We start from the raw sequence: 23,280 nt of genomic DNA, 5'->3' as shown, positions 1-23,280 counted from the left end.
CTGTTTTTATTAGCGTCCACATTTGTTGAATCCTGCCCGCACTGCAAAAAATTAGCGAACTTTTCTTAAGGCGCGGCTGATCTGCAGACAGCACAGTAGCGCTGCGACAATATCTCGCCCGCTAGATAGACTACCCGTCTTTTCCTCTATCTGTTAGAGAGGGACGGCTATTTTATCTCGCTCGCGAGATATGCTGTGCTAAGCCACCAGCACATATGGTAGTTACCTGGACATGCATGCCAAAGAAGCAGACGTCGACGCCGTCGACCTCCTCGAATGCGAACAATGCCTTGGCCCGGTACGGGAACTCGGCGCACAGCTCGCCCGAGTCCACGAACCGCGAGCGCATGCCGGGCTTCACCTCCACCACCTGACATACAATATTACTATTTAACAACATATTATACGACAATTGACACAGAATCGTAAGCTCAATAAGGGTTGTGTTGTGGGTATTAGACGGCGATATATGTAATATTTAGTTGTATATAAATACATATACATAGAAAACATCCATAACTCGGAAACAAAATATTTGTAATATCAAAGAGAATTTTAAATAGAAGTGGATTGTTAAAGCCATCGCTCGAAAAGATGCCGCCATACCTTTGGGCTATGCTCGAGTAGATGACGGCACTTTTTGAGATCTAACAAATTTAACAGATATCAATGAAAGAATACAGTACGGGGTCCAGGGTCACTCTACCCACTAGGCAACAACAATAGAACACAACAACAAGTAAAATACAATTGTAATACAATATTCCAACATTTATACTGGAAATAGTACTTGTAGTAGATCTAATTAATTCGACGAATAAATACCACTAGAGCCTAGAACAGGTTTTAACCTTTGATGACGAAATGTGATCACGACAAAAAATTACGTGAACTAGTTCTGTCAAATGGTGTCTGTGATAATGATAATCCATACTAATGTCTATACTATAATTTATGGCACTTCCTAATGTATGGCACTGCTTTCGGCTATTTAGGGTTGTCACAACGTCAAGTTGCGCCAACCCTAATAATTGCTCGTAGCAATGCCGAGCCGAACGGAGCCGAGAGCCGCAAGGATCAGTTTCGCCCCTCTGTCTTAAGTATCTTTTTTAACACTTTTCTGTCTGAACACATTAAAAAAAACTAGTGGCGATCATGGGAGAAATTCCCGAACATATGATTTTATTGACTGTCGGTAGCTTCTTACATATCTAGTTAACTAGTTCCACAATGAACTCACCTTATCCGACGACGCAACCACCCTGATATGCACCTCGCCCGAGCCGGCCTCTTTCTTCTTAAGGAAGTTGTTGACTCTAGTCTCTATATACTGGCCGAGCTTGGACGAGGGCAGCCTCTTCGCGCAGAACTTGTTATCTTTTCTCTTCGCCCCCTTCTTCTTGAGGCAGTTATCACAGCAGAAGCCCTGGGGCCAGATGGAGTCGTGGTGCAGCACGCAGATCTGGTGCTGCTTGCGACCGCAGTCCATGCACACGACGAACGGCTCTTGTTCCAGGTGGTCGTTCTTCATCTCTTTGAACTGATCCTTTTTGATCGCTCTGGAATATTTTGAAAAGGTCAGGAATTGGACAAGTTTTATGGTGTATAATATACACATTAGCCAGTTCGAAATTGAAATTAAATTCATATACACTGTATATGAATTTAATTTCAATTTCGAACTGGCTAATCTAGTACTTTGCCGAAAGACTTATATCAAGAAAAAGAGCAGATTTCTTTAAAAGGGAGTATTTTTAATTAGTTTTTATAATTACGTTACGAAACAAAGAGTATCTATAGTACAGTCACGTCTGAAAATATCGATACTAACATAGTCCCAAAAACATGTATACACGACCTTATTGCCCGTATATTAAGGAGTATACATATTTTTGGCATTTTATCGTCTGTATCTATATTTTCAGACTTGACCGTTCTTTGTATCTATAGTATCTTGATCTTACAGTCGAGTTCATAAATATGTATAATTTTTTTTCACCTTATTACAATGGATTAAGATGAAGAAGTGTTTACATATTTATTTATGAACTCGACTGTACAGTTACGAAGGACGTTTTAAATACAGGACATAACGAAATTGTACGCCTCAGGACGCTGCAGGGACACCAATGTTTAAGTTATATTCGGTAAATTAAAAAAACAACGGGTTGAATATTAACGTTGTGCATTTTTGATATTTTAGAATGGATAGGGAATAATATTGCACGAATTGCTTCAATTATCAGTATAAAAGTACTATCATTTATGTGGTAAAAATTACATTACATACAATTTATATTACATTAAAAATTTAACACTTCAGAACTATTACAATTATTTAACATTAAAAATGCACGTTAATATTCAAGTCGCGCCGGCGGGCTACTGGCTCAATGACATTGTAACAGTTTTTCGATCAGGTCACGTGTCCGTCGAACGAATTTTCAATCTGACGAATCTGTCGGTCACGTGACCTGTCGCGAGTTTAACATTTTTTCCCCATTACAATAAGTGCACAGCGCCGCTAAAGATGTTTTCAAAAAATATATAAATATACTCACGTTTGCGTCTGCATGGGATCGTCGCCGAGCGTGACGGTGTCGCCCTGGATGTCGTTGAAGCATTTCTGGCAGAAGGTGTATCTATCGGACACAACCCCATACGCTTTTAGACTACATTCGACAATCGAAGTGAAGCGTGTGCGGGGAAGGATGTGCGTGAAGGGGCGAAACAAAAAATTAGTAAGCAATGAGAACAAAACGGGTTAGTCGTTACAGAAGGAAGATGTTAGGTTCACAGTGGATGGCCATATCTGAATACAAGAGATATGATTTATCAGTTATTTATTATAACAAGCGTACGAGGTTTAAACGCGCACGTTAGTTAAGTAACTATGATGAATAAACATCTCTTGTATTCAGATATTCGAGGGAAAGATGTATAAGCACAAACGTATTCACGAATTGACAATGCAGAGGTTTTATTTAAATAATAAAATGCAAAACAGACGCGATTTCTGTAAATAAGTTTGTGACATAACAGGCGTACGATGCTATTTTAAACTACAGCTGAAGACTAATGATTAATTTGCAATTTACTTGATATGATTATTTTAGATAGATAAAATAAAATAAATATTACAAAGATCTTACGCCCGCTCATATTAAGATTATTTAGTCTTGCAATGTATTACCAAAGAGAATATGAAATAGAGGTGTATTGTCGAAGAATACTTTGTAGCCACGTAAATTTACTGCCATCTTTCAACGCATGATTAAATCTTTTAGAACGCCATTTGACTTTGATCATTATTATTTTACTGATATGTGTAAAATTTGTTCATCATCAAATCAGCATCGTTTCGAGCGATGGCGCCATAACCTTTAGGTCGTGCCCGGTAAGATGGCGCGACTTTTTGAGATGTAACAAATTTAACACATATCTCTTTGTTGCCTTCCCTTGTGTTGAAATAATTATCTTGAAAATGAGTTGATTGAGGTTCAAAATATAACAAACGACACAACATGTAAGTTCACAAACATTACGTGTAGAAGGTAGAAAGGAAAATAGAAAATGTGCTTTATGGCATATTACAGTAACATGAGTTGAAAGCAGAAATAATATCTATTTGCAGTTTTCGTTAATGACATAGACAACATTAAAACTTAACAAATACCATAGAGAAATAAGTAAGCATAGATTGCTCAGTTTTCTTACCAAAATGCTTATTTTCGTAGTCTACATCTAGCGTCAAGAAGCGAATTTATCAATACTGCTACTTGACAACAGATGTCGCGACGACCGAAAAGTCAACAATTTTCAGCTAATATTATAACCGGATTAACCTACACTATTTTTTAACTCCTTTTGCTTATAATATTAGTTGTAAATTGTTTTAGCAATACATTTTTCGTCAGTCGCGACACTCGTGACATCTGGTGTCAAGTAGCGATATGATATCCACTACTTGACGCTAGATGTCAACTACGAAAGTAATAAGTGTTTTGGTAAGAAAACTAATGTATGGAGTGAACACTCTATTCTTACATATTTCCCTATACAAATACATAGTTTATTTTCACCAACAAAATGACCATACAAATAATTTTTAAGAAATAAAAACCGACTTCAATAAGGGAGACCGGTGAAAGAATGATTATTATATTATATTAAAAAATGTCTTGAAAATCTAATATACTTAACAAACACAGCGAAGAGGACAAATCGCCAATCGTGAACTATGCGTCGTTGAAGAGTTCTATTCTGATCATCATCAGCAGTCCCACTTCATCAAATGTCACTTTTTTCAACGTAAATGCTTGATTTGTAAAAGAAAATACAAAAATCACTATATGTATGCCTGCCTTTAACATTTGAGGAGTTTTTTGATTGCTCATAGATTCTACCATCAGATCTCGAGCTTGACAAAAATGTATCTTGAATCCTAATTTGCCTAACAAACATAAAGAGGATGACAAGTCGCTAAGCGGGAACTATGCGTCGTTGAAGAGTTCCATTCTGATCAGCATCAGCAGCTCCACTTCATCAAATGTCACTTTTTTAAATGAAAATGTTTGATTTTTTGATGAAAATACAAAAATCACTATATGTATGCCTTTCACATTTGAAAAGTTCCCTCGGTTCCTCATAGATTCTACCTTCAGATCTCGCGCTTGACATAAATTTGTCTCGAAAACCTAATTTGCCTAACAAACATAAGGAAGACGATAAATCGCCAAGCGGGAACTATGCGTCGTTGAAGAGTTCCACTTCACCAAATGTCACTTTTTAAATATAAACGCTTGATTTGGTGATGAAAATATAATAATCACTATATGTATGCCTTTCACATTTGAAGAGTTCCCTCGATTCCTCATGGATCCCATCATCAGAACTGAGTTTTGACAAAAACGGGACCAATCTGTATATATATAAATAGATTCAATCAAAAAAATAATTTTCGAAATCGGTCCAGAAATGACGGAGTTATTTCTTTCGATTTTTCGATAGACACGTTAAAATTTGAATTGTTGATGTAAATATACGTCTAACTGTCTGCATATCAAATGACGGCAACCTAAACCTAATTTTTAGGGAATAAGAACATATTTTGCATGGCTTTTTTGACTGACAGCAATGTGTTTAATTACAAGTAACACATACTCATGTTTCCGAGGCACCTAATGTAATAGGAACAGCTATTTATAATGATCACATTATAAGAATATGAAAAAAATGTTTTGCTATCTATAAATTCGAGCTTTGTTACATGTTGGACTTCGATATCGATCTTTAATTAAAATGGCCATTTTGTAAAAATGATAAACGTAACTTTGCGAAAAATCAAGCCCAACGTTATGTTGATAATGTAAATAAAGAATGAATCCAGTATTTAACTGAATCAGACGTGGTAGGTGGGGGAAATGACCGAACAGAGTAGTCTTATGGAACTTTCAGTAGGAGTAGCAGAGAAAGCGCTATTATTATTAGTCCTTGTCCGTCTCACTTTTCCTTTCTGTCTCCTAAAAAGTCCTAAGTGACGTAGACGTTAGGTGGGGAACAATGAACTCGACCAAATTATGTAAGTTGTTTTTGGTATGTCGTCAGGAATGTTACGTGTTTTTAATTTCGTCGCCGACAAACACAGACGACACAATATTCTGTGGCGCACGCGTATGGTTCGTCTATAGAAAATATGAAATAAATGGTAAGCAAATGGACCGTTGTGGAATGCAAATGGTGAAAGTAAACTTTGTTACAATGACTACACACATTTTAGTACCAAATTAAACCAACAGTGAGAGGATGAACATTGATGTTGAAGAAAACACTGATATGTATGGTTGCTAATTGATTTCACACATAATTTTATAATTCAAATTATTTGAGATTAATTGAATTTAAAATTGACGTTTAATTCTAATAACCGCAAGGACGATATTAGAACGAGCTATTTTGACTCAAATAATTTCAATTTGAAATATTTTGCTCAAACGCTTATAACGCTTTCAGGCAATACATTTTGTAATATGGTTTACAAGAAAAAATGTGTTATTTATGACGAAAGAAATCGGAGTATTAATAATCACGCCGCATGTTTTTTATAAGCGTTTGGACAAATAAATTGCAATAAATCAATGTATTATTTGTAAGACAACAATTTTACACTTTCACAGTTTAAAACAATTGTAAATATTGAAAACAATCTATTTCTTCATTTTATATTAAAAAGGAACTCATTGAACTAGATTCAGAAATAGTAAGATTTGGACCTTTTGAATATAGGCTATGTTCGCGAATAAGAAATGCATGTTAGACGTTGATGACTATTAGGTCAATATCGTCAAAAACGTGTTTAAGATAAAATGCTCGCGAAAAAAATCTTAACTCATCGCTACACGCTTTTCGCTGATCGCCCCACGGTCCGATAACATCCGAAAAGCGACAGGAACATAGCCAATATATCAAATTTCTATATGAAAAGGTGTGTCCAGATTGTGAATACGCCGCGAGGGCGATCATGTTTGCTTCAGATTTAGATCATACTTTATATTAAGGCGGGATTCCAGCAGTATGCGGCACAAGCATGTTGTACTGAATATGCTTGTGCCGCACAGTGCCGCACACTGGTGGAATCCCGCCTTTAGCGCAACACAGCAAACATGCGTGCGTGCTCGCTAGATACGAACACACGTATACTCTGTACCTTTAGGTATTTAAATAAAAGTAATCAATTTGTAAATTTTTGGGTAGTTATAACATTTATTGGTTAACCAACCAAATACAAAATCACCTGGATCTGTCCCTTAACGACCTGACTTTAACCTATATTATCTGATCATGTAATGTTTTCATCTACCCTCAACTGGCTTACGGAGCCATTTGAAGGTAGATTTTGTTTACTTTTATTGAAATACCTAAAGATACAGATTATAGATAGGAACACACCTAGAGAAGTGCCTGGAGCGGTGTGTACATACCTGTTCTGGTAGCTGAAGTACTTGGCGTCCCTCGGGATGGTGCAGAGCTGCTTGCCGTAGCAGCACAGCACCTGCGGGTTGAACGTGTACTTCCGCCCGCAGCAGTAGCCCAGGCTCTGCATCACCGGGTCGATCTCTTGCTCGAACACCTCTGACAGCTAAACAGGTAAGGGGTGTGGTTAGTGGTATAAACTACACTTTATACTCTAGATATGGTCGAGATATAAAACAGCGGGAACAGGAGGGCGTATTGCTAGAGTTTGAACCTTTTATACAACCCATATTTAAAGCAACGCTGGACTTCGCCGCACGACGGCCTCTTATCAAAACCAATGGCGCTGCCATTCAAATATGGATCAGAGCAGAACTACTACATTCAAACATACGAAGAATCGTATGTTTTGACGATGATGATGATTTTCTAGACCGAGATCGGACTGTCGGATCGGACGGAATTACATCCACACTTTATCAAGCCTGATATCAGACCCGATTTCGGATCCGAGATTATATCTCCGTTTCACGAAAGATCAGCTTATCGTTTACAATATTTGAAATGTAAAAAAAAGGTTCATATCTTCATATGCAAAAATATCCAATATTGAACATTGTTGGCAATTAAAAACAAAGTATTTTTTTACATTTTAAATATTGTTAACGATGTGCTGATATTCCGTGAAACGAAAACGCTTATCCGGCCCGAAATCGGAACTGATTTCGGGCCCGTTATCGGGAAGTGTGGATGTCACTGGCGCTTAAGCCACCATTCAGAGGAAAGGGGACGACGTTTTCCTCCTTTGGATATTAACACTAAACAAAATATTTTATGTATGTTTAGCTAGAGCTTTCAAAAAAATTGCATGGCATTTATTTTCGTTCGTAACCGCAACTCGTAATGAAGACTTAAGAGACGAGAATTTTTGTAATAACCGTTATTCTCATAATAGATAATACTCGAACATTGTCAGTTAACGAGATACAGATTCAGTACTTACCTTCGTACAGTATCTGTAGACCCTGGAATTCTTCCTATTATAAAGCCACGCGTTATCGAACATGAGCCAGACGTCGTCCACGTACTCCCAGGGGTCCTTGTACTCGCCGCGGTCGAGCTTCATCTTGATGGTGGACAGGTCGATGGGCTTGGTGACGATGTCGAAGTAGTCGGGGATGCCGAGCGCCTGCGCGTCCACGGGCTGGCGGAAGGGCGAGGACTCGTCCAGGCGGAACATCTTCTCCAGCGTCGGCATGAGGGCTTGGCGCAGGTCTTCGGGCTTGAACACGAATATGCGCTTCGGACCGCTGGCCGGCTCCACGCTGCTCGTGGCTTCCACGGGCTCCTGGGTGCGACGATATTTATAAGTCATTTACACCTAAATACAGGCTAAAAACTAAGAAAATAAATTAAGGCATATAATATAGAAACTATAGAATGAAAGTTGTTATAATTGCAAAATATGATTAAGTAGCAGCCTCTTAAATTTTTATCCAGATGTTTCTGTGACCAGTGGCGGTCAGTACCGATAGCACCAGTATCAATAGGTAAGATCACTTAGAGCTCTACATCTAGCTAGCATCAAAACCTTAATAGTCGATTGAATCTCATGGGAGTACCCAACGGTTATTACAATTTTGCTAACACTTGTCGTCGTAATTATTTTACTAAATGCGCAATTTAGATAGATAGATAGATAAAACTTTATTCGTTTCCACAACATACATGGTAGGTAGGTATAGACAATAAGAACATGCAGCTTAGAATTATTCTTAAAACTAGTTTACAATTCCTGAATGCAAAACCAACAAAATTTAATATTGTATCGAGTTTGGCACAAAGAATTCTTTACTAGAATCTCGCCCTAAGTGAGTAGATTTATCGAGCTTCAGTCTAGTATCGTCACTAACCTCTTTAATCTCCGTCTTAATCTCTTGCTTGATCTCCTGCTTGACGGGCGCGAAGGTGTCATTGGTCGGCGGCGGGGCGCAGTTGGCGGCGGCGGAGTCGGCGGGCTCGTCGCGCATGTTCTTGCCGCCGACGTCGGGGTCGGCGGGCTCGTCCTTGATGCGCACGTCGGGCGCGGGCGCGGGCGCGGGCGCCGGCTCGGGCGGCGGCGAGGGCGCCGGCGCGGGCGTGGGCGGCGCCGGCGTGCTGGGCGTGGCGGGCGGCGGCGCGCCCGCGCCCGCGCCGCCCGGCCCGGGGGACGGCGACGCGCGCCCGAACGCGTGGTTCATGAAGGGGCTGGCGGCCGGCCCGCCCGACAGTCGCATCTATACAGACGTTACGTTCGTTACTAATATTACAAAACATCAACTTCGCTCGTTTATTTATAATTTTTAGTTTCTGATATGAGCGTGGAAAGCTGGACTGGAAATTCCGTTCCGCACGTATTTTGCTCGGCGCTTACAGAGCCAATACATTTCCAATAAACATACATGAACTTTTAAAATTGCATCAAATATGGACTCGCAAGAAGCAGGAAGTGTTTATTACCTTAGCCTGGTCGGGCTGCACCTGGTGCTGCTGCTGGGCGGGGTCGAGCGCGGAGCCGGGCCCGTTGGTCTGGAGGGGCGCGTACGGCGGCGCGGCGGAGGGCGCGGAGGGCGCGGGCGAGGCCATGGCCTGGAAGGGAGACATGCCGGGCTGCGCGCCGTTGGGCGTGGGCGGCAGGCCGGGCGAGGGCCCGGGCGGCGCGGCGGGGAAGGCCATGCGGCCGCCCGCCAGCAGCCCGCCCATGCCGGGCGACGGGATGCGCATGCCGAGCGGCGCGCCCGCCCGCGGCATGCCGGCGCCCGCGCCCGGGCCCGGGCCCTGCGCGGCGCCCACCCCGCCGGGGCCCGAGGGCCGCGCGCCCGCCATCACCTGCGGAGCGACACCGACCGTTACACGACTGCTCTCTACTTACAAATTACACATGCATCTAGCCACTTTACTTATGAAGGGCCGAAATGCCAGGATTTTCTTGCTCCTCATCAGTTTTTTTTAACAAACTATTGCGAACGTACAGTTCACCTCAAAACGCTCACAAGATTGCTCACAACTTGACTATTATGAGAAAACTTGATATGACAACCTAAAGGATTTTACAATTTATTGTTCAGGCACTGATATTAAATGACCATATTATAGTGATAAAACTAACATTCCCAACCTAATAATAATCCTCTACAGCCTAACCGTCAGGTTCCTTCGGCATAGAACACGAAATCTCCCAAAACAAAATGAATATTCCCACATACCTTGCCACCGGGAGGCATGCCGGGCTGCTGCAGCCCCTGCTGCTGCTGCGCCTGCAGCTGCTGCTCCTTCCTCTTCTGTCTCTTCTCTTCTAACTCCTTCTGTATCTTGTATATCTTCTCGGCCAGCAGGTGGTAGTACTCTGAGCGCGTGCTGGCCATCTCGTACATGTCGCCCTCGACTTTCCTCGCGTACGCTACTAGGTTGTGCATTCTCTTATCTAACATTGCTGTGGGGTCTGGCGTTGGGAAGATAGCTTGCACCCTGTGGAAAAATTGAACACATCACATCCTTCTTTATCAAAATAGGTTTTATGAAAGCCGTCCCCTATCTAAATGACCTCGCACGGTCCGACTTCCTCAACCCTCCCTTCCTCGTTCTCCACCTTTACAACTAGAATTTGCACAAGCAAATAAATTATTGCATCCGTTCACTCACACACTCACGTTAAACTTAAATAAACAGGGTCCGTACACTCAAAACTCAAAATCGTACGATCAATTTACAGAGAATAATTGCACGCGCGTCGAGTAACACGGGTTCCCCGTCCGACGACCAAGCGGCGACTGGCACTCGTCACCCTCAATCGATTTGTCACTTGTCACTCCCACGTCGCTAACCGCGTTCATGTTGCTTTGTGTACGTGTACTTCGATGATTTCCTTAGATCTGGAATATAATTGTCGAGACTAGAGGGGACTTACAGTTTATGAACAAGATGGTTTCTGAGATCGGCTGTTATAGACTGGTGCCACTCCTTCGTGCCAGAGACGGGGTTGGCGGTGACGGGCCCGCCGGGAAGTTGGATTGTGCCGGCTCCCATCTGAAATTAAATTACGTTTTAATACATAGGAAAAGACATCCTTCAGATTTTATCGCATTGGCTCGATGTTGATATGTCGGGTATTTTAGGATAACTAAGCATCTTATAAATTGAAATAAATGTCATATACTAAGAAAAAAGTGGCTCAGGCACCTGCCGCGCTAGCAGAGGACGCTGGTTCGATTCCCGCCTGGGGCATTGGAGGCCTTAGTCACTTTTTCTTAGTATATGACATTTATTTCAGCTTATAATTTATATTGTAGTGTTTTTACTTCAAATAAAAACAAATTAAAATATTTTCTGAAAATAATTTAATTTGTTCTATTACTTCTAATACAGCATCTTATGTTTGTAGTTTTGAATGATAAAGTATTTGTTAAAAAAAACAAGCTTATATATTTGACTGTACTTTTCTATCAACAGGCAACTAATACTCATCTAGACAATTCTAACAAACTCAAACACAATAATAATAATATAATAATAATGATGTGATTATTTTGTATTGTTATGCAAGTGTTTTTATATTTTACTTTTATTTTCATATTATAAATAATCTAACCTAAAGTTTTAAACGAATAAAGGAAACATAATAATTTGTAGTAGGCGTTAAATTGGCGTTTGTAGCCCCGCAATTTGGAAACCAATGACGTTAATTACAATAAAACACCTTTAATAATCGTTTATCCCTATAAAAGCAAGTAGATTAGGTAGTAAATCGGCCAATCGAATAGTCAACAGTAACAGGGGTACGGGTAGAGAGCTAAGGGTTTGTTTGTCGGCACTGACCAGCTGCTGGTGCTGCATGGAGTCGGGCATGCTGTGCTGGAACAGCGGCTGCATGGGCCCGCCGGGCTGCACGTCGGTCAGCGGCGGCCGCGGGCCGGGCAGGCGCGCGCGCGGGAACATGCCCACGCTGGTGGGGCACGCGATGCCCAGCGCCTCGTACGCGCGCTTCATGTCCGGCGCCGGCTGCGCGCCCGCGCCCGCCGCCGCCCCCGCCCCCGCGCCCACCGTCACCCCCGCCCCCGCCCCCACCGTCACCCCCGGTGGCGCCGCCGACGCCGCGGCTGCAAACCAATCTTGTGTCAATACCACCATTTTTTATATCCAGAAACAAAAGGGTACGAAACATAAATTGCAGAGGTGATCATTACAATAGGACTAAACCTGCTTAATGTTACTAAATTATGTGCAAACGTATTAAGATCCGTCATCACAAACGGTGACAGTAGACAAATGTTAGCACACAATGAAAAAATAAACTAAATTAACATAAGTACCTAATCTTAAAAAGAAAACAATCTGTTCGCTACCTATCTTTTGAAACTGTTTAAATTCAAGAAAAAAATATAAATATCGTTTAAAAGTGTATTGTGGCTACCAATTCAACGCACGTCTAAAACAGTTTCTTGCGTTTTTTGTGGAGCAAAAATCTACATAAAAAGTTGGCTTGGAACGTGAAGAGGTGTGGTTAATTTTTAATCTTTTCTAACAGTGCTGGAGAATATATCGGAGAGTTTATAATTTTTAGGGTAGTGTTCAAAAATATCTCGCACGGATGTAGGCCGCACTCGGCCATGCTGGACCTCCAGCTCTCCCACAGAACTCGGCCTTTGGACGGGTACGAGACCCATCGTCGGGCTTTCGACCCACCGATCGACTTTATACGACATTTTGTTAAACAAAGTGTGTCCAAAATCAACCCAATCTGCTCAGGCTTCGCAGGCCTGCTATTTAATTACGGATTACATCTAGAACCTACAACTTAGTCTGCTAATATACAATTAACTTACCATTGATTTGTGTATTATTTCTAGACCGGTCTGCCTGTTTGAGGGGCAGGCAGACTGGGCAGTCATTCTTATTACAGTGTTTCCAGTGGTTTATGATTTGTCGAGACGAAGAGCAGTGAGGAACTGCACAGTTTTTGCCAGCCTGCGAAAGAAAGAGAAACATGATGATACCTGACATTGTAAGATTTGTAAGGATGTAATTCTTCCTGGCATAAGATAATGTTAATATAATAAGCTACAAAACCATAGATAATATAGATACACTAGATGAAGCAATAGGGATTATTACCGCAATGTTCTGCCGCCAGAGTGCAGGACTAGCACCTTTCCTAAACCATAGAGTAACTTATACACACTGCCTTAAACTGTTTTAGTCAAGTTTTTACAGATAATAAAATATTACATTAATGCATCAAGGCTGTTTGTTTGTAAAGGTCCTATCGCAAAAATCGAAATTTAGTTATCTGCCTCTTTATCGCTTGAATATGCAAGAGTGATAGAGGTTAGAAAACGAAATTTCGATTTTTTGTTTCGCGGTAAACCCTCAGATTGTGATGGATTGTGATAGTGGCGCCCCCTACGCAGTTCCGCGTAATATTCCCTATTATAAAGATTTGTATTGAAACCAAGCGTGCCGACTTTTTACTACCTGCTATGACGTCACAGAGGAAATTTAGTGATGGGAAATGACCGATTCAAAGACACCGATGCCCCTCCGCCCCGCTACGATTCAGTTATCTCCCTCATACTAATAGATTTTATATCTGCGGTCTCGCTCGCCCGCTCCCCGCTCCCTCGCGAACCACGCCCATAATCACAAATCGATTAACATGAATGACATCGATTTTCTGACAGACGAATGATCTTTTTCGCAACTTTTTCCCTTCAATGAAACTGGTACATAAATAAATAAATAAAATATTTTACAGTACATATGGTCCTACTTTACCGCACTAGTGCGATAATTAGCACATTACGTAACTATGTCAAAACTTTAAAGGGGCCATATGTACTGTAAAATGTTGTACGATACATGTGCGAATAGGCAATTCGCAACTCGTGTAGAATTAAAACACTCCCTTCGGTCGTGTTTTAATTTATCCCCACTCGTTGCGAAATTAGAGTGTATTGACTAATAGTGCGTTTTGGGACTAGTGCATTCGCCCCCGGAAAGGTTTGTTTTAATAAATAGCAGAGTCCACACAGATCGAGCATACGCGCGAGGCAATTTCCTCACGCACAAACCGGCCGAGGCACGGCTACACTGGCCGATTTGTGCGTGAGGAAATTGCCTCGCACGTACGTGCTCGCTCGCTCGCTCTCTGTGGAGCCGCCTAATAACTAAAAATTGTTTTATTTTTATTTTATAATAATTAATATCATTCGTCTGCCTTGATATATGTCGTAGTACGAACAACACTTATCTAAATTTGGCAGACTAATGACAAATGGCTTATGCCACGAGGTCGAAGCGATGCGCGACAGTGTTCGCTTGTTCCGATATTCATTATCTCTTAACAAACAACATCAGATCAAACGCTCAAAGCAAATGCACCATGTAATGTAATAGTACATTACGATACAAGTGCGAAAAATAGGAAATTCGAAACGAGTGGCGATAAATTAAAACACGACCGAAGGGAGTGTTTTAAATCGACACGAGTTGCGAATTACCTATTCGCACAGGTATCTGATGTATCGTACAACGCTTTACAGTACATATGGCCCTTTAAATGTTCGACACAGCAATGTAATATGCTAATTTTCGCACTAGTGCTATAAAGTACCACCATATGTACTGTAAATATAATTATGTAAAGTTAATCTAAATTGACTTAGGTATATTATTGTAATCATAACTTGGAATACTTAAAATTTTGTCTTTTAAAGTAAAATACAAAAAGTACATTTTAAATTTGCAGAAATCTGCTCTAAGTGCCAATGCCAACCTTTATTAAGTTTTTGTTATTTTCTTTCCATAGAACCACGGGGTAAACTCTAAATAGTCCTATACATATGTCCTTGAGAAAATAAGTGATACATAATTTATAAATAGCTCGAACTGAAAAAAATCAATAAATTGTGATTGCTATCCTAATCTTGACTTAGTTTAATGTTAGTTAAGTTTACGTACAGACGCGATCGCTTGGACAGGTCTCCGCGGAAGACCAGTGTCAAGATACCTGAAAGGTAAGTTGACATCAAGCTGAGGGGAGACCTTTTCAGTGACGTTTATATTTTTTATTAGTAAATGTGTTTTAATAGATTTAAGCAAAATAAATATTATTTTCGTTCTTTCTGTCTTTCTTAAAAAAATGTTTGAAAATGTATACGTATATGTAACGCATAATATCATTTTAAAATGACTCAGTTGTAATAGGAAATATGTCTTTGCCTTTGTTGTGATTTTTTGGGCTGTTGCAGTTGATTATCAAGCAACGAGGCATTTTTTAGGATTTTGCGGACGTCCGGCTGCAACAACTGACGTGGGTGGACTGTCAGTAGCGACAGCCAACCTCGACGCTTGGTCGGGGTTCGGACACGAGAAGTAGATGCATTTGCGTTATCTGGTGTATCTATTATATCTGTGTATAAAACCTAGTGATCAACAAAATCATATAGGCTTAAAATTAGCCCTAAGTTGCATTGAAAAAAGGAGATTATTCCTACAACTTGCAAACTGCACCTACTGGAGTACCTGAGCATACCCAAGTGCTCTGTTCGATACCGTAAATTGTTATCTTCCCGTAGTGTGGACATCATATAGTTGAGCACACCGTTCATGGTGTTGCAGTGGGGGAGCGTGCACTGCCAGATGTCGCTGTTGTTCTACTACTCCCGCCGCTGACACCATTTGTAACACTGTTCTCTCAGATACTCACCTCACAGGACATCATATGGTTGAGCACACTGTTCATGATCTTGCAGTGGGGGAGCATGCACTGCCAGATGTCGCCGTTGTTCTGCTACTTCCGCCGCGGACACCATTTATAACACTGTTCTCTCAGATACTAACCTGACAGGACATCATATGGTTGAGCACACCCTTCATGGTCTTGCAGTGGGGGAGCGTGCACTGCCAGATCTCGCCGTTGTTCTGCGACTCCCGCCGCTGACACCATTTGTAACACTGTTCCCTCAGATACTCACCTGACAGGACATCATATGGTTGAGCACGCCCTTCATGGTCTTGTAGTGGGGGAGCGTACACTGCCAGATCTCGCCGTTGTTCTGCGACTCCCGCCGCTGACAACATCTGTAACACGGTTTCCTCAGATACTCACCTGACAGGACATCATATGGTTGAGCACACCCTTCATGGTCTTGCAGTGAAGAAGCGTGCACTGCCACATCTCGCCGTTGTTCTGCTATTTCCGCCGCTGACACCATCTGTAACACGGTTCCCTCAGATACTCACCTGACAGGACATCATATGGTTGAGCACGCCCTTCATGGTCTTGCAGTGGGGGAGCGTGCACTGCCAGATCTCGCCGTTGTTCTGCGACTCCCGCCGCTGGCACTTGTGCGCGTGCAGCAGCAGCACCAATTGTTGCTGGATGAGCTTGCGCTTCTCTGGGTCCGCGATGGAGCCCGAGGGCGCCTGTTGGGGGCCGCCGGGGCCGGGCGGCGCCGCGCCTTGTGTGGCGGCCTGTAATAAAATTGATTAGTATATCGAAGTGTGGAGATAGGGCCGATTAATCATGAATAAAATATGGTGAAAATTTTCGTCTCATTCATCATCCACCAGTTGAGAAATCCACTGCTGGACGGAGCTAATATAAATTAGTCTTGTGTGGCCTCTATGCCTCGCAATGCTCCTTATTTTGTCGATAACGGTACAATGGTTTCATCTGTTGACTACACCTGAATAAAGCGTTATGACAAAAAAATGTGCATCTCGTTTTGATTACGGTATTAAACAATGTAATTTTCATCATAAATGCCAACGTGACCAAAGTCGAGTAGTAGACATACCTGCGGCTGGCTCTGCCCGCCGGCCGGCGCGCCGGGGGTCTGCGGGCTGGGCGCGGGGGGCACGGCCTGCGGCGCCTGGCCGCCCTGCTGCTCGGGCGCGCCGAACCGCAGCCCCTGCGGCCGCTGCGGCTGCACGCCGGGCGCGCCGGGCGACGTGCCGTACGCGGGGTGGTACGGCGCGATAGGGTGCCCGCCGCTCGGCGCTGACATTCGGGCGTGGTGCGGCAGCGCACCGCGCATCGCCGGCGCCAGGGCGTTCACGCGCCCGCCTAGCGGGCCGTTGCCCATCGCCTGACGGAGACAAAACTATCAATGCTAGCCGATTTAAACTTTCGTCAAGTTTAGTGGGGCTCATCCGAGGGCCCCGGAACGCGAGCTCCATGCTGACGCCGACCATTTGTTTTAATTCAAGGTGCAGTACACAGATATAACAGATACACTAGATGAATCAAATATCGCGATTTGTATTGAAACCAAGCATGCCGAAATTTTACCACCTACTGCGACGTCACATCCGAAATTTAGTAATAGGAAATCCAAACTGATTGAAAGACACCGATGCCCTTCCACCCCGTTAAGATTCAACTGTCTCACTCATAGATTTTATATCTGCGGTCTCGCTCGCCCACTCCCCGCTCCCCCGCGAACCACGCCCATAATCCAAAATCGATTGACATGAATAGGCAATTTCCTCGCACACAAAACGGCCAGTGTAAACGTGCCTAGTAAGCCATCTTGCCGAACAAATTGGATCAAGTGAGACAAACGTGCTGAGGCCAAAGTTACACGAGCACACGGCCTCGCGAGGCCGGGCGTTAGCCGCGCGAAGAAATTTCCTCGCGAGGCTGTTCGCTCTGTGTGCGGCCGCCTAATGACATCGATTTCCTGACAGACGAATGATAAAGATAGACGAATGAATAACTACTAAAATTAGTCAAATTGATTGTTTAATAGTTAATATCATTTGACTGTCCGATATCGATTATTAATATATGTTGCAGAACGAATAACACTAGTCGCTAAATTTGACAGACGAATGATAAATGGCCTGTACCACGAACTCGACGCGATGCGCGACAGTATCACTTTCCGATATTCATCGTCTCTTAACACACAACATCAGATTAAACGCTAAATGCAAACGCGGCATGTAATGTAAATATAGTTTTGTAACGTTATTCAAATTTGAATTTGCTAATACTTAAGTATTCCAATAATAATGTTTTAAGATGTAGGTAGGGAGGTATTAATTCTTATTTAAATGTAAAGCAAAATCTCCCGGGCACGCACTTCCACCACGCTTACGCTCAGTGAGAGTGAGAGAAGAATACAAACTTACTGGGCCTTAAGCGATCGACGTCAGCGTCGAGTGTATCGGCCGAGGCGTAAATTGCACGATAGACATTAAACGTACAATCATAATATCCATACAGCATTTTTTTTAAATATCCCTTAATGATTGTTACATATTTAAATTTATCCTATTGGGGGATGGGATGAAATGGAGAAGACCGTGCGTTCGATAGGTTGATTACCGGATTGAGGAAACGTTACAACATTGCCGGCGCCAGAGGGCGCGCGAAGACTTGACTCTACCCTCCACCAATATATGTACATACATTTTTTAAAGAATTTTATAAAGCACCAGGAATTGCTATTTCCTAAAAGCGTGAGGTAAAATTCCCATAATCGAAGACAAAAACGATCAGATAACTCGCTATGGAAAATGACTGAGGAACTATGTTGTTACTGTCGTATCCAGAATCACAAAGGGTACATTAACGTAATGCGAGTACTTATTTTATTAGATTTCGCATTGTGGTAAAGTATAAAATAGCTAGACGGACGAACTGGGACGTGACGACGAAGACCATATCTTCCGTCGCAAGTTCCGCGTGGCCCCAATGTCTTTTATTTCCTTCTAATTTCCTGGCTTTCCTGCCCCTCTTAACCAATGTATGACAGTCAGCGTCAGCACGAAGCATCCGTTCCGTAGTCCTCTGATAAGTCTTAACGCCAGTGCACACCGGATGCGTGCACGTCTGCGTTGTAATATATAGATCCCATGAGAGACGGCACACCGCTTGCGTGACGTGTGCGTGCACGGTTCAAACATTTTAGAGTACGCACGCGCAGCCGGTGTGCCCTGGTCTAAATTGTGTGTGTATAGATCATTCGACATACCTGTGCGTGTGGATGGTGCTGCGGCCCGTGATGGTTATTGCCCATGAGCGGGAGCTGTTTGTTGACGTTGTTGATGATGCCGCTCCCGAGCATCCCAGCACCGGTCATATTACTATTAGTCACTATCATATTGCCTCCTACATTTGCCACCATACCACCTAAAAATGTCAAAAAATATGTGATGCAACATGTTTTATTTATTTTGCTAAGGAGAAACATCTGCCACAAAGGGCGTTACGTTCAGTTAGTGTTGTCGGTCAGCATCAAAAAAATTGTTACGACCAAAGTGGCCAAATATATTACTGTATTCCAAGTAAAACCCCTCACACTGCAGCGGCGATAACGCGCGATTTCCTCGCTTGGACACAGCGCGCCGGTCCCCCCCCCCCCCCCCCCCCCGCCGACGCACCGCGCACCCCCGCATCATCGCGACGCGCTCACGCCACACTACAGCCCCGCTGCGCTGCAGTCCAACTAAGCCTTAAGAGCGGATAGTAATTGTGTCAATCAGCATTTTTATCAATTCTGATTAGAAAGGGCATATTTGCTCACATCCAGTTACTATCACGCGTTAGTTAGTGCTGGACCTTTCCCTATTGAGGTATCCAGAATCAGCAAATTATTAAAGGTCCCTCTTAACTCAAAACAGAATTGGAAATTAAGGCCACTAAGCTAAAAAAATATCAAAATACTTACCTTGAATAGAGTTCATCGGCATAGTCGAATGTAGTTGATTTGGATGACTTGTATTTGGCATTAGTTGCGGGTGCATGCCACCCATCATGTCCTTCGACACGGAAACGTTGGGAGGAGACTGTAAATTTGGACTCTTGCTGCCTAAACTACCCAATCCAAGCGGGTTGTTGTGGCCAACTAAGCCAGCCTTGCCCTGTGAAAAAACCAGCACACGAGAAAATACGATTAGTACAAATTTTGGAATAAATGAAGGGACATTTTACACATTGTACACTGTACAGCGATCAAATGGTAGGCCGCGGCCTGGACGCACGCGACCAGCGGAGCGGCAAGCGCCAAATCAAGGCCATTCATACGTTGCGCTCGACCAAATTTTTGAACGGCCTTAATTTGCCGCTCGCCGCCCCGCCGGTGGCGTGCGTCAAGGCCTTATGGTGCAGTGGGTTTAGATCGTTCTTCAAACCTCGCTCAGCACTGAGCGGACGGCCGTGCGTGCCTGGGATAGCGGATATCATTGTCATTGAAATGTTATTTTTAACAAAAAAAAAAACGGATTGATTAATGATTTCAATAAAAAATAACATTACGCATTTTTAGAAGCAATTTTCACAAAACTAGTTATAAAATTTTAATGGTTCGATTGATTTTTTCTATAGATTATTTAATTAAGATTCGAAACGATAAAGTTAGAGAAAGGCTTCAAGATTGCTATTCATATTTTTTGGCAACCTTAATATCTGACAAATCGCAACGATTTTGAACGACTTTAGCTGGACCCACTGCACCTGCAGCGCTTCGTTGAATTTCTAAGCGATACAACCGTCTCTTTCTAAAACCGTCGATGACCCCCTAATAATAAACTTCCGCTCGACGCCTCGCTGCCCGCTGTCGTATAGACCTTAGACAGTCAAGTTTCATATCATTTTATTTCAAATAAATCACTAACCACCGTTTAGACAACCACCGTTCACCGCTAGCGCTGTATGTAAGTTTGTAATCAACAATTTTCATAATGACATTATTGTAACAAACAGATACTCATTATGTAAATCAAGTATCAAGCTTAACCCACACACAAGGCGAGCGCGGGTCGGGGGCGTGACCAAGCGGGCCCGCGGCGGGTCTCTTCAGCTAGTTTTATATGAACATCATCCACACAGGCCGCGGGCACGGGTCGGGCGCGGGACCGGTCGTGTGCGGGCGTGCGTGTGCGCATGCGCCCGCGTCAAACGGTAGCTTTTTTTGTGACGTTTCGTACGTTTGTCAACAAGTACACACACAGCAAACATGCGCTGGTCGGGCGCGAACGCGCGTTTCATTTACGTTGTATTTTATTACAACTAAAATGAACCTTAATAAAGACTAAATAAATAAATTGAATTGAATTGACTTAAGTTGGACCCGCCGCCGAGCATTCACACTGCGTCGCGGGCCGCGCCCGCTTGGTCACGCGTCCGCATGCTACCGCCCCGTGTGCGTTAAGCTTCCATCCTAGTGTGCACTAAATAATACAGACCAAGTGTGGGTATTTCGAGGAATTCGCACAGCTATATGTAAAAATCTACACCCGGTCCGTCAGTCAGAGACCATGGGTAATGGCGGCTCCTCCAAATCGATAAATATATGCGATAAGTCCATGTTTAAAAAAAAACATGTATTTGTGTATAACGGAATTTGTCAACATAATTTCATTAACTTGATGGAGGCCGTGTTGACCATCAATTATGTTGATAATGGAGCGCTAGCCTAACACAATTATAGCACCCCTATTATTCTATTGAAAATTATATTGACTTTTGAATAGTTGAACAAGCGTAAAAATAAGGCTTTAAGTAATAACATTAAATAAAATATTTATTTATTTGCATCTTGACAAGAAGTAAACTTGTTTAGGGAGTGTTGTCAGAGAAATCTACTTTGGATTTTGTGACGACTACAAAGCGCTATTAAACGTACAGAATTAAACTCAAATAGATATCATATATTGAAGAAAAAAAAACAGGATTAAAAAATACGTTCATTTTAAATAAGTGCGTCCAGATATGACGAACACGCTGGCGCGCTATTCGCGAACTATTTGCGAAAGGATCGCTAACTGCTCATCCTGAATTTTGCGCGTCTCAGCTTGAGACGCGCGTGCAATTTGAGAGTGGTTCCCTAATAGCATTCGCCAGATCTGGGCGACTTAGTGCCATCAGCTCCAGATACTCACTTGTTGTATAAGGTGATTGTGAACTTGCCGCTGCATCGCAGCAGTGGGATCGTCTCCGTTGAGCTGCTGTGGGGCCATCTGCCCCCCGGGCCCTGGACCCTGCGCGGGGGGCTTGGGGCCCGGCACGCCGGTCTGTTCGCCCCACGAGCCCCCCATGAGCTCGTCTGGGAGGTTGTTCTCGAGGTCGAACATGTCAAGGTTCGAAAACCCATCTGGAATGAGGTAGACAGTGTATATTTCATTATGGTCATTGATTAAGCTGTCTAAGTGAATTAGAGAACAAAAAGTGTAATAAGGGTGCAACGAAAGATCATCAATATCATCGTAGTATGTACCTATTATAAATTATCTAAATTTTACTTTAGATTCTAGTGTCTATAGATGGGTCCACACAAAGCGAGCATACGCCCGAGGCAATTTCTTCGCGCACAAACGGCCAGTGTAGACGTGCGGCACGCTCAGACGAGGAAAACGCGCACGCCGCCTCGGCTGAGGCACGTCTACACTAGACGGTTTGTGCGCGAGGAAATTGCCTCACGCGTATGTTTGCTCTGTGTGGATCCGCCTACTAAGCTGCTTTGCCCGGCAATTTCTTCGCGAGGTAGCTCGTTCTGTGTGGACTCGCCTAATTTAGTATAAAAATACCTAGTTTGGACGCTTTGCACTGTAAGTGACTTTGGGTAGTAAAACCCGACCCTCAGTAAAAATTGCACAGGTGGAAGAGGGGAGCTAGATTCTTTATTCATTATTTGAAGGCCCGTCAGTCACTTACTACTTGGTGGTTATTAAAGAAGGTTTACCTTCTAAATCCAGTTACGAAAATAATAGATTTTTATATTAGTCATTTTATTATTTTGATTCAGTGGTACAATTTGGTATGTTTTATAATGTTTATTAGATCTCTCAGTGATAGCCTACTGTGATTACTGAGGATCTGTTGTTAACCTCAAATTATTCTCCTTGGCTTGGTTGGTATCTTTTTGCAGCTATCTTTACTCTGTCAAATGAAGTGCCTACGAAGAATGCAGATAGCCGATTTTATAGCTATGAAGTAATATTATGGCATATTCCTTTTTAATCAGATTACATGTTTTTAAGGACTTGTCTCAAATTTATTGTCAAGTCTATACAATAATCTGTGTAATTAATGAGGGATAAGAACCTAAGGAAAAGGAAAAAGCAACATGATTTCTGAGCATTGAATGTGAAAATAAATTTAATTTGGCCCTAGCTTTACAATTTATTGATGTAATAATCATACTTTTATCTGTGACAGCAAAAAACAACTATGTACATATTCATTTTAAATAAGATTATCGGCTCTCTTTCTTTAAAAGCCTCCCAACCTGTCCTTTCGACCTCAGGATATAATATGAACAT

General features: G+C 42.5%; 1 protein-coding gene across 5 annotated transcripts in view; it reads right to left on the bottom strand.

Annotated features, from left to right (window-relative positions):
* The window catches only part of LOC133517284 (CREB-binding protein-like), a 41,671-nt gene that overhangs the window by 14,701 nt on the left and 3,690 nt on the right, over positions 1–23,280 (bottom strand). For 2 of the 5 annotated variants that reach the window (XM_061850518.1, XM_061850519.1), the window contains exons 2-17: positions 21,901–22,112; positions 19,689–19,893; positions 18,993–19,150; positions 16,809–17,099; positions 16,252–16,482; positions 12,834–12,975; positions 11,827–12,107; positions 10,919–11,037; positions 10,218–10,479; positions 9,472–9,840; positions 8,886–9,248; positions 7,976–8,320; positions 6,981–7,138; positions 2,562–2,672; positions 1,241–1,559; positions 227–370 (exon numbers count right to left, since the gene is read on the bottom strand). In XM_061850518.1, coding sequence (XP_061706502.1) covers positions 227–370; positions 1,241–1,559; positions 2,562–2,672; positions 6,981–7,138; positions 7,976–8,320; positions 8,886–9,248; positions 9,472–9,840; positions 10,218–10,479; positions 10,919–11,037; positions 11,827–12,107; positions 12,834–12,975; positions 16,252–16,482; positions 16,809–17,099; positions 18,993–19,150; positions 19,689–19,893; positions 21,901–22,112 — 3,710 coding nt within the window. Of the gene's footprint in view, positions 1–226; positions 371–1,240; positions 1,560–2,561; positions 2,673–6,980; positions 7,139–7,975; positions 8,321–8,885; positions 9,249–9,471; positions 9,841–10,217; positions 10,480–10,918; positions 11,038–11,826; positions 12,108–12,833; positions 12,976–15,849; positions 16,168–16,251; positions 16,483–16,808; positions 17,100–18,992; positions 19,151–19,688; positions 19,894–21,900; positions 22,113–23,280 lie in introns of those variants that run through there. The other 3 variants (XM_061850520.1, XM_061850521.1, XM_061850522.1) reach the window with 3 other exon arrangements.

The sequence above is a fragment of the Cydia pomonella genome, chromosome 4, assembly GCF_033807575.1.
Source record: "Cydia pomonella isolate Wapato2018A chromosome 4, ilCydPomo1, whole genome shotgun sequence".
Taxonomy (NCBI): Eukaryota; Metazoa; Arthropoda; class Insecta; order Lepidoptera; family Tortricidae; genus Cydia; species Cydia pomonella.
The sequence above is the reverse complement of the archived record's forward strand: the minus strand, read 5'-3'. Positions and strand labels throughout refer to the sequence as shown.